At 40.5% G+C, this 11,109-nt stretch overlaps 2 protein-coding genes across 6 annotated transcripts in view; both read left to right on the top strand.

Moving 5' to 3' along the window:
• The first annotated feature begins 3,617 nt into the window (after positions 1 to 3,617).
• LOC100273163 (uncharacterized) lies at positions 3,618 to 5,591 on the top strand. Its single transcript, NM_001395064.1, has 6 exons — positions 3,618 to 4,042; positions 4,191 to 4,595; positions 4,721 to 4,798; positions 4,900 to 4,977; positions 5,113 to 5,172; positions 5,270 to 5,591. Exons 1-6 carry the CDS (start codon positions 3,785 to 3,787, stop codon positions 5,408 to 5,410), a joined length of 1,020 nt encoding a protein of 339 aa, NP_001381993.1. The 5' UTR covers positions 3,618 to 3,784; the 3' UTR covers positions 5,411 to 5,591.
• A 1,514-nt stretch (positions 5,592 to 7,105) lies between these two features.
• Positions 7,106 to 11,109, top strand: part of LOC541855 (indole-3-glycerol phosphate lyase 1) — a 23,321-nt gene continuing 19,317 nt past the window's right edge. For 4 of the 5 annotated variants that reach the window (XM_035960864.1, XM_035960863.1, XM_035960862.1 and 1 more), the window contains exons 1-5: positions 7,106 to 7,459; positions 9,106 to 9,252; positions 9,347 to 9,521; positions 10,045 to 10,121; positions 10,593 to 10,670. In XM_035960864.1, coding sequence (XP_035816757.1) covers positions 7,385 to 7,459; positions 9,106 to 9,252; positions 9,347 to 9,521; positions 10,045 to 10,121; positions 10,593 to 10,670 — 552 coding nt within the window. In that variant the 5' untranslated portion in view covers positions 7,106 to 7,384. Of the gene's footprint in view, positions 7,460 to 7,566; positions 7,604 to 9,105; positions 9,253 to 9,346; positions 9,522 to 10,044; positions 10,122 to 10,592; positions 10,671 to 11,109 lie in introns of all 5 variants that reach the window. The other variant, XM_035960865.1, reaches the window with a different exon arrangement.

Below are 11,109 nucleotides of genomic sequence, written 5' to 3'. Positions count from 1 at the left end.
TGATTATTTAAGGTTGTAAATGGATTCAAATAAAAAAGTTGTCAACTACAAAGTTTCATAACTTTTGAAGTCTACAACTTCTATTTGGTACTTTTCTCATCCGAGTTCGTTTGCAAAATTTACATTTTTTTAAACTTGACAAATTTAGATGTAATTTTTTAGAGCCAAAATGATTTCAAATAAAAGGTTATCAACTACAAAGTTTTATACTTTTAGAGATCTACAATTTTTATGTTGGTGGTTTTTTCATACGAGGTCATTTAAAAATATAAAAAAATCAGGATAAAAATAATTTTTAGTAGCGGTTTCTTAATAAATCTACCAGGAGAAAATCATATTTCTACATACGGTTCATCAAGAAAACCGCTACTAAAAATAGCACCGAAACTGTCTATAAAAATTAAACTCTACTGTAGGCTTTGAGCTCTTTACTACTAGTACTAGCACTGATAGTTCTGAAAACACGAATGAAAATAGATTACGAACCTAGAGCTTTTTTTACCAGTGATCCAAAATTAATAAATTAGATCATCCTTCCGGTGGTATACCCCGGATTGATTAATGTTTGTTCATAGTCCGACCTTTACCAACCTCAGTTGTTGACATGACAACACATTGTTCTATATATAATTTATTTGCCGACAGTGTTTGTTTACAAATTTTATGTCATAAACGTGGGTTTTCCTAGACCTTACCTAGAGGGATGGACACAAATGGGTGGGATACTAGACATGACCCATAAATGGAGAAAAGGACGTGGTACTTTGTTAGGTCATCTCTAGCGGACCATGTAAACGGTCGTATAAAGTATTATTTGTAATATAAATTGTATTGTTTGTAAAGTAGAGTTTAAAATAAATGGTGAGATAGAGTGTGGGATATGGAGTCTCACTGAGATAGTCTTAGTATGGTTGATGGGATACTAGACATCACCCATGAATTGAGAAAAGGATGTGGTACTGTGTTAGTATGGTTGATTAGAATGTTCCAGCGTGTTTTTTAAATTTCACATTTAAAAGAATATTCTCTATTCTTTATAACACTATTTAAAAGATTCAATCTTCTATATCTTCTATCTTTAACAACGACCTCTAAATTTGGTCCTCTGTACATTGTTACGAGAATTCATAATCTACTTTATGTAATTCTATTTCGGCAATTAAATTTTTTGAATTGCGTACTTCATAAAATTAAAATATATACTTCTTACAATACATTTTTGTGCGTCGTTCCTATTTAGCAAAACCTACAATGCACCAGAAAGTTGTATTATATATTATTTAGATGTACAACAAAAAGATTTTCTTTCTTGTATGCCGAAAATGATTTATGGAGTAATTAAAATATTTACATTACATCATCTACAGTACTATATTTTCATGGTACGGAAACGAAAATGTAATCCAACTAGGTGATGTAAATTTAGTTAGTTTTGGTCAGATTTAGATATCATTCATATTTTTAACACCTCCGTACATAAAACGTCAAAAATCTTCACTGCGTACATGAATCAACAGATATAGCGGTGGTGTACATACATGCATCAACAAATATAAAACAACTTCATGCAACAACTTCATGGCGCCGCGGGATTCAGCGTAGGCGGCCCGCCCGAACGAAACGCACCATGTTGTACGCCTTGAGGAAACTTGTATCATTTATATGTAGTGGACCGTGCCTTTTATCAGATATTGTTGAAGATAGACTTAGTGACACCAATGAATCCATATCACGAGCAGCTATCTTCAGTACGAGGGGAGTCTACTTTAATTTTAATTTTTTTAGAAGAATCTATCACACTGATTTGTCATTAGGCCCTCGTATATTATACAGTTGCTGCATTATATTATCAAATATAATTGATGTGCTGTTGTAACGCATATACATTATGTTATTATATATATAGAGTAGAACTATTCGTCAATATAAATGATAATCACCTATTCCGAAAATGATTTAACAAATGACTTATAAAGATCGTGAATAATTTAAATTTATTAAGTCATTCTAAGATATAGATATAGAGAGATACACTTGCGCACTGAAATAATTGTTGCTTTAAATTTCTATGACAGCACGCAGAAGGTTTACAGGGCTAATGAGGGCATGTTTGCTTTGAATGATTAAAGATTAGTTTTTTTAGTCTCATTTAGTCTCTAAATTATCAAATAGTAGGACTAAAACAGAGACTAAACTGTTTAACTTCCTAGTCCCTTAAAGGTATGTACAACCCACACAAATGTCCCGTAACATAAAGGGGTATCAAGGGGTAAGTGCAAAAAATATATGGCGGTATCTTGGTGATGGAATATCTCTAGCACTGTTCTCTAAGTTTAGATACAGTTTTAGCCATATAACCCACATAATTAAATAAGTTGTATGTTGAGAGGTTCTAGTGTATAAGATACAAGACATAAATATATTATGTTATATGAAGGGGTTTATTATGTGTATCTAATGCTTGAAGAATCGCAACGTAGTATCTAAGTTGTACATGCCCTATAAAATGACTAAAAGGGACAAAACTATATGCATTCCACATTTTGTTCCTCATTTATTTCAATTGCACTAATGGTGAGAGAATGATAAGGGATATTTTTATTTTCTTAGGAGTCATTTAATACGTTCGGAATACTTTTAGTCTCTTTAATTATATAAGATAGGGACTAAACTTTAGTTTAGACTAAAATTTAGCCTCTTGACTAACAGATCCTTTTTGTTTACTCGTGGCCGGACTTGCCTAGCCCAGGCAGCATTTCCCGGCGTTCGATTTCGAACATCAGGTTCTGTTGCCTGACAGCAACTGCCTGGGAGGGTACGAACCAAAACGAGTCCTAAATCCAAATTCTCCGAGAACACAGAAGGTTTCCCCCTATCAGAGTATGCGGGACCAGTAAATCCACACACACGTTTTTTGAATGACGAGGAGCTAGCTAGCAAATGACCCGAGCTGTCAGTTTCACGCCGGCAACATCCTGCCGCCTGCCTGGCGGTCCGAAACGGTTCTCTTATATCATTTTTTTATATCTCTCTTTTTTCTTTATCCACTATTCCCCTAAATCACAACTCTCACAACGATTCTCTCTAAAATGGTATATTGTATTTCCAAAAAAAATTGTTTTTCTACATATGTATTTATTATAGTCTAAAATGGTATATATATATATATATATATATATATATATATATATATATATATTAATTTTGTGTTTATTTCATAATTTAGAGTATAAAAATATTTAGGAAGAGAATATTGAATACCTAGATATAGGATGTCCGCTACAGATCATGTAAAGTAGAGGCTTTATAATGTAGATATTAATGTTTATAAAATGAGGTTTAAAATATAGGATAAGATAGGAATAGGATAGAATAGCTGCTGAAAACAACGAGGGCGAGAGAAAGTTGCTGCCGTTTAGGGGTGGGAGAAAGGGTACCGCTAAGGGCCTACCTTAAACACGCGTAGGGGCGTGGGCTCAGCCTAGAGATGTACAGAAAGCACTGTTGATGGGTGTTGCACTGTTGCTGAAGCTGGCTGGCCTCCTCGTCCCGCTGCTGCTATATATAATCTGTGGCACGGTGGGCATGGCACCAGCATCTCATATCCTACTGCCGGCGTTCCAGAGTTCGAGCTGAGCAGTTGCACACAGCTGCTCGTGAAGCTAGCTAGCGAAGCCACAGGCCCCCAGTGACTTTGCTCCCCCACACCGTAGCGGCCGTATAAACCAGCTCCAACCGATCCATCGAAATCGAACCACAGTACGTGAGCCCGTACTAGAGACATATGGCCTCCGCGATCAAGGCTGCATCGACCTCCTCCCGGTGGTCTTCGTCCCCGGCGGCAGTCCACTCGTCGCCGTTATCGAAGCGGCTACCAGCTGCAGTGGCCATGCCGGGGCGGCGGAGGTCTGTGGCCACTGTAAGGGCGGTCGCCGCGGTAGCTCCGGCTGCCCCGGCGGCGCCGGCCAAGCTCACCGCCGGTGCCGGCGGCCGATGCCTGCCGGTGTCGCAGACCATGTCCAGGCTCAGGGCGCAGGGCAAGGTATGCACATGCGTGGTTCTGTCCGGCCGATGCCTGCCGGTTTCGCAGACCATGTCGTCTGCATCTGCACTCTCCAGTACTATTATGTAGGCACAGCCATGTACGGGTCCTGACTTGGAACTCCGTTGTGACGTCGTGGTTCTCGCAGACGGCGTTCATCCCGTACATCACCGCCGGCGACCCGGACCTGGCGACGACGGCGGAGGCGCTGCGGCTCCTGGACGCCTGCGGCGCCGACGTCATCGAGCTCGGCGTTCCCTTCTCGGACCCCTACGCCGACGGGCCGGTCATCCAGGCGTCGGCGGCGCGGGCGCGGGCGAGCGGCGCGACGCCGGACGGCGTGCTGGCGATGCTGAAGGAGGTGACGCCGGAGCTGTCCTGCCCCGTGGTGCTCTTCTCCTACTTCAACCCCATCGTGCGGTGGGGCCTGGCCGACTTCGCCGCCGCCGTCAAGGAAGCCGGCGTGCACGGCCTCATAGTTCCCGACCTCCCGTATGGGAACTCGTGTGCTCTCACTCTCAGGACCGAAGCCATCAAGAACAGCCTCGAGCTGGTATGTGACATCAATTATCAAGGAGAAGCACGTGGCGTCGTCTCCTAGTCTAGTTCTTCTGCGCAATATAAAATTGAGAAAGCAGCGTATGTCTCACGACATGAACAATGGCTGAACGCATGCAGGTGCTGCTCACAACACCATCTACGCCAGCGGACAGGATGGGGGAGATAACACGAGCTTCACGAGGATTCGTCTATCTCGTAAGTGACACAAAACTTTCCGTCCAGGAGTTTTGCTAGCGACTGAACTTGCCGGCCGATGACATGCATGCATGCTCATGTATCCTACTTGACCATCACAGGCGACCGTCAATGGAGTTACAGGTCCACGCGCAAACGTGAACACACGTGTCCAGTCTCTCATTCAGGAGGTTAAACAGGTAATAATACGTCATGTCAAAGGAAAAGGAGAAAAGAGAGGGAGAGAGAGAAGATGCCATTTTTATTCGTTTTTGTTGTTACCAATCACAATCACTGAGCTGGCTGGCTGGCTTGTGTTTTTTTGTTTGCTGCAGGTCACTGACATACCCGTGGCTGTCGGGTTTGGCATATCGAAACCTGAGCATGTAAAGCAGGTAGGCAAAACTTTTTTAAAAAAAATGCCTCAAAAACTTATTCACATATTTTTTTATAGTAACAAATTCTAACAGTATATATATTGCACCTGGACAGATTGCAGAGTGGGGTGCAGATGGTGTGATCATTGGTAGCGCAATGGTGAGACAGTTAGGCGAAGCAGCCTCTCCCAAGGAAGGATTGAAGAGGCTAGAGAAATACGCCAGGAGCATGAAGAACGCGCTACCATGCCAGTGAACTAGTCGTATTGACGCGATATAGGCTGTGTTAGCAAGCACGTTGGAGAACAATGTTGCAGAAGTAGCACAATTAATAATGATCCATTCGGCAAGGTTGCTTTTTTACAAATTGCAACAATAAGTTATCAATATAAAATCAACGATTCCTTTGTTTAAAAAAAAGGAAGAAATGTTACATCATTGCATGGTGCTGCGATTCAGTGGTTACTCCATTCATTTTAAATTACAGTTCAGCTCGAGTTTGTCCTGACTCAGCCTTTTTAAAGATTGTCAGTTTGTAACAACAACAACAATAATAATAATAAGTGGCTAGCTCATTACATTCTACAAAAATCTTGATATGCATTTATCTGAACTTGTAGTGATGTTATCATAACTTTCTAAGCAATTCTCAAATGTAGTAGAGAAGGTTTGTGAATCACAGTATAAAAGAACTAAAAGTGAGCTACAATTTCAAAACATACGGAAGGGAATATCAATGTGTGTACACCACTATAGAAACGACGGCCCATCAGTTCCAATTAAATTTAGGCTAGAGACCAATGTGATCATCAGTTTTGATTCTAGGTTTTCGGGCATCAACGGAGGACATTTAGTCCCGGTTGGTACCACTGATCATGCATACTAATTGGTCTTCCATGAGCCAGCTCAAAAAGAAATCGTCCCTTCTAGTCACATGTATTGTGTGAAAGGATCAAGATAGTCAAGAGAAGGATAAATTAGAGTAATCTAAAAATTTCTCCATTTCACATCTTATGCCTAATAGTATTTTCTATCTTACCCGTAAAGTTTTACACGTCAGGTAAAGATAAGAAAGTAATTGCCAAAGATAAATGCATAATGTAAAGAGAGGGTTAGGAGCTCAGTGATGTTTTTTAGGTGCCAGAGAGTCGACAATCCCTACTAGTTCTTATTGGAGCACGCTCGCATAAAAGACATAGCGACTGACAAGATAGTTCCATGCAACAAAGGGGTTCGCCTTTAGCGTACTGAATCGGTGTGTCACTGTACGTTTGCACCGTACAGGGGTTACTAGACATATCAAGTCAACCACTAGACACTAGCTATATACTATTGGTTGCAAGAAAGCACATTACAAGAACTGTCTAACACCAAATCCAATGCACTCTAACTGTAGGTGTGTAACGGTTTTTAGTGGATCCTTCACTAAACCAAGTCCTAACTAAAATAATAAGCAAATAACCACTAGTTAGGACTAATGTTAGTGACCTCTCTCCAACCCTAAAAAATCAAAATTATTATCCTTAGGCTAGTTATCTTTTATGAATATAAATAATAAAGATGGCGAAGAGTCATGATGTAGCACACAATAGGACTCTCAACTAGTAGAAACATCAAATGCTCCCACTATCAGTGGACGAGCACAATAGATGCTCAAACTTACTCCCTCTATCTTATAAAGAATGTCGTTTGTCTTTTTTAAGTTTGACCGATGTTGTTTGTCTTATTTAAGTTTGACCGATGCGTCTTATTCATTTTTTTCATAATTATAATTTATTTTCGTTCTAATTTAGTTTATTATATAATTTACTTTAATTATGAATTGATTTTTTCTACGTTTTCATAAATATTTTTGAATAAGATGAGTCGGTTAAATTTGTTGTCAAAAAACTTAAACGACAATCTTAGGGAGTACCAAAAAAATCAACACACGTGCATATGGAATGTAATTCTTGAATTAAAATTTTGTCAGGTTTGAGCCTCAGTTACTGCCCACAGTCGCCACAGATAGACCTCCAGTACCAGTCACACACGTGACACTCGCAATCGCAAAGTCGCAAGCGGATCGCAAACTCGCAATCAAGGCTGCTCCCCTCCGTCTCCGTGTTCGCCACTCGGTTCACCGCCCGCCGCCGCCGAGACCTCCTCCTCGCCGGCTACTCCTGACCCCACAAAGGCAGCGCTCGGAGGTGGCCCTCTGTCGGGTGGAGTGGTGGACACATCCGCGCCCATGGCCAACGGCGGCGCTGCGGCCGGCAAGCTCACCGTCGCCGAGACCTTCTCCAACCTCAGGGAGCAAGGCAAGGTGCGTGCGTTTGAGACCTCACGTTCGTGCTTCGCTTCGTCGCAACCCTTGCGGGGCAATTCACCCCAGCACCCACATTTCTCTTGCTGTTCCTGATTGAGTCGCAGGGTTGGATTGCTGGCGCCGTGGTGGCCGATACCCAATGTTGGTCCCGGTTGGTTGCAGGGAATACCTAATTTTGGTCCCATTTAGTTGCAAGGAAATGGATTAGGGCTTTGGAACAATCTGTGTATTCCTTGCATGAATTGTCCAAATCTAGTGGTTTTATGTCGAGTACACATCGTGCTGGTTTAATTTCCGTAAAAATCTAGCCTGATCTTGCACAATAGTGGCTGCTGGCTTGATGTGCACATTGATCCGTCTTTGTCTTTAAAAGCAGTGTTTATATTTTAGGTGCCACAGTGTTCATTCTCAACAAAGGTAACTGCATTAAGAAATTTGTATCCAGAGTAGCGATAACATGCTAAGCAGAGACCAATCTTTAGTTGCAGGGATCTTGCATTGTACTCCATTCCAAATTCTGTGTTATTTTGTCTTTTCTAGATGCATACCTTATTAGCTTTTGTTATGCACTTTGATATATGGTATGTCTAGATATATAGCAAAAAACTATGTACCTAATAAAGCAAAAACGACTTACAATTTGCAATTGAAAGAGTATGGTGCAGATCTGCCTTAAATCGTATCCAGCAGTTCACTCATATGGTTACCCAAAATACTGTTTTACACTGTTCGCAGAGTGAAGTTTTAATATGGGTGTGAGCATGGGTAAAAGTCTTAGTTGGCAAATAGTCTTTTGGTGTAAGGATTTAGAAAATACTCCAGTGAACACGTGGGAAAATCACTTGTCAGAGAGGGAGGGTGGAGCCACAAACCAAGGAGCCGCACAGATGCCGACATCAATACACTTATGTTGTGGAGAGGAGCCGCATCTCGTAATGTCTGATTTTGTTTAGATGCCACACAGTAGTATCCCAGCCATGGGCGCATGGATGGGGGATTTGGACCCAGGGTCAATGGAATTTAATTCCCAGATTTAGGGGGTGTATGGTACGGATCCAGGTTCCAGCTTTAATTTAAAGGTGTAGTTTATAATAGAAATTTAAATAGTTTTAAAAATATTTTTAATCTAAATAATAAATAAAATGACTTATCTAAATGACTTACGGGGGTTCACAACTTCAAAACTATACGATTTTATGGAACACCTAATGGCCTGCTCTATCAATTCCACTAAGACCCCGTTTGGTTCCAATTAGTCCTAGGACTAAAGTTTAGTTCTAGGACTAAACTTTAGTCCCTTCCTGTTTAATTCTAGGGACTAAACAAATTCTAAAGTAATTAAATATAGTGTCCAAAGACTCAAATACCCCTGGAATCTATAGCAACATGGACGTGGGATAAGGGCAATGGAGGAAAAAAATATGGTTTAGTCCCCTTTAGCCACCACTTGAGGGACTAGGGACTAAACTGATTTAGTCTCTCCTTTAGTCCTTATGTATGGCAAATTAGAGACTAAAAGAGACTAAAACGAAGAGACTAAAAATTATCCCTTGCAACCAAACACCCCCTAAATTTTCTGGAGCTGGATCAATCCCAGACAGCACCTTAATTTAAGTTGACAGTCTAACCTGGGAAATTTTCAGAGTGCATTCATCCCGTTCATAACTGCTGGTGATCCTGACCTGGTAACCACATCGAAAGCATTGAAGATTCTCAATTCCTGCGGTTCGGATGTTATAGAGGTTGGCGTACCATACTCGGATCCACTGGCTGATGGGCCAGTTATTCAGGTAAGTCGTGATGGCCTTTTCTCTCAGCAGCTGCATCATAGTATGTGATCTGATCTGATACAGATTTTACAGTTTTAGATTGACATCATTTCAGGCTTCTGCAACACGGGCGCTTAAGAAAGGCACTACACTTGATTCTGTCATAGAGATGCTGAAGGGGGTTACACCTGAGCTTTCTTGCCCCATTGTTCTTTTCACATACTATAATCCAATTCTGAAACGTGGTGTGGGAAACTTCATGTCTACTATCAAACAAGCTGGCATACATGGTAAACTCCCATTTTGGTTGTTTCATATTTTCTATTACTATAAGGGGCCGTTTAGATCTATTCATTTTGGAGGAATTGGAATTTACTTAATAAAGTAGTCTATTTAGCTTGAAATTTGACATTCCACACCTTTCCAAAGCTAAGATAGAAATCTATCTCAAATTCATGGGGTAAAGTATAGGAAATAATTTTATGTACCAATGGAATATGTTTCTACTCTTCAACTTATAAGATTCTCTTCATCTCACTCCTCTATATTAAAAATGTAGCACATAAATATCTCCCACATGTTGCTAATAATAGTATACAAATATATATTTCGCATAAAACCATATTAGCTTAATTGATCTTTGCCGAAATTACTATTGTTAGAATGGAATTCAATCCAAGGATCCAAACGGGGCGTAAGTGGTGTCTTGTTGTTCTTGCATCTTCCATTTATCAAATATGATTCACGCTTAGTTTCTGTCATTTTGTTGTTCCGTCAATAAAATCTTTGTGTTACACTTTTTATATGTCACAGGACTTGTAGTGCCTGATCTTCCTTTGGAGGAGACAGCGTTGCTGAGGAGCGAGGCCATTATGCACAACATAGAGCTGGTTCATACCCACTCTCATCTTTGCATGCACCACTTGCACAAAGTTTGTTGCGTACTTGTGTTGCTATCTGGGTGCTAACTAAATTCTTACTCGAGATGGGACCTATCAAATCTTCAGCTTGGGCTCTGCCCATTCCAGACCTGCAAATATACACAGTTGCAAAAGATCTTCTGGGCCTTTGCAGCAACCCAGCCCTAGAAGCGGGTCTAGCTACTTGGGCTCACACATGTCAACGGGGTTTGTCCAGTCCACTAAATTCAGGATAGGTTACATCAAGGCCTTTTTTATTTCTTTTTGTAACCTGGTTTGGTACCACACCTAATAGCTTTGCTTATTAATCATGGTGGACCAATCAACAGAATAGATATCTTGAGTGTAATGTACTTGGTATTGTTATAAAAGCTTCCTTTATCGAAGAAAATCTTGAGTGTCAGCCATATACCATTTTTTATTTTGCATGATTGCTTGCAGGTGCTGCTTACAACGCCAACCACGCCGACAGATCGGATGAAGGGAATTGCACAAGCTTCAGAAGGATTTCTCTATCTTGTGAGTATCCAGAAGATCCCAATTATTTTTCTAGTTGAAAGCTCCAGGCATAGTTTATATATTCTGGGGTCACTTCTATGTCTGCACTAGTTAATAGTTTTTTCTCATCCTGAAATAGCACATACCAGATAAGCATTAATATCATGCCTCTACATTAATGAAATGTTAGAGCGATGTTTTTGTCTCTTGCTTGACATATATTTTCTAGAAAAAATATAAAGCAAATCATTTAGATTTTTAAGTAAAAAATTATGCCACCTGGAAGAAACGCCTAGCCTTTCTGTTTCACCATCATTTTTAGACTTAAGACCTTGAATATATATTTAAGGTTTAGTGGCATTACTAACCTGTGTGTTATGCAGGTGAGCGCTGTAGGGGTTACAGGTGCACGCTCAAATGTAAACTTACGTGTAGAACACCTTCTTAGGGAGATCAAGAA

Source organism: Zea mays, chromosome 1 (assembly GCF_902167145.1).
Source record: "Zea mays cultivar B73 chromosome 1, Zm-B73-REFERENCE-NAM-5.0, whole genome shotgun sequence".
Taxonomy (NCBI): Eukaryota; Viridiplantae; Streptophyta; class Magnoliopsida; order Poales; family Poaceae; genus Zea; species Zea mays.
The sequence above is the reverse complement of the archived record's forward strand: the minus strand, read 5'-3'. Positions and strand labels throughout refer to the sequence as shown.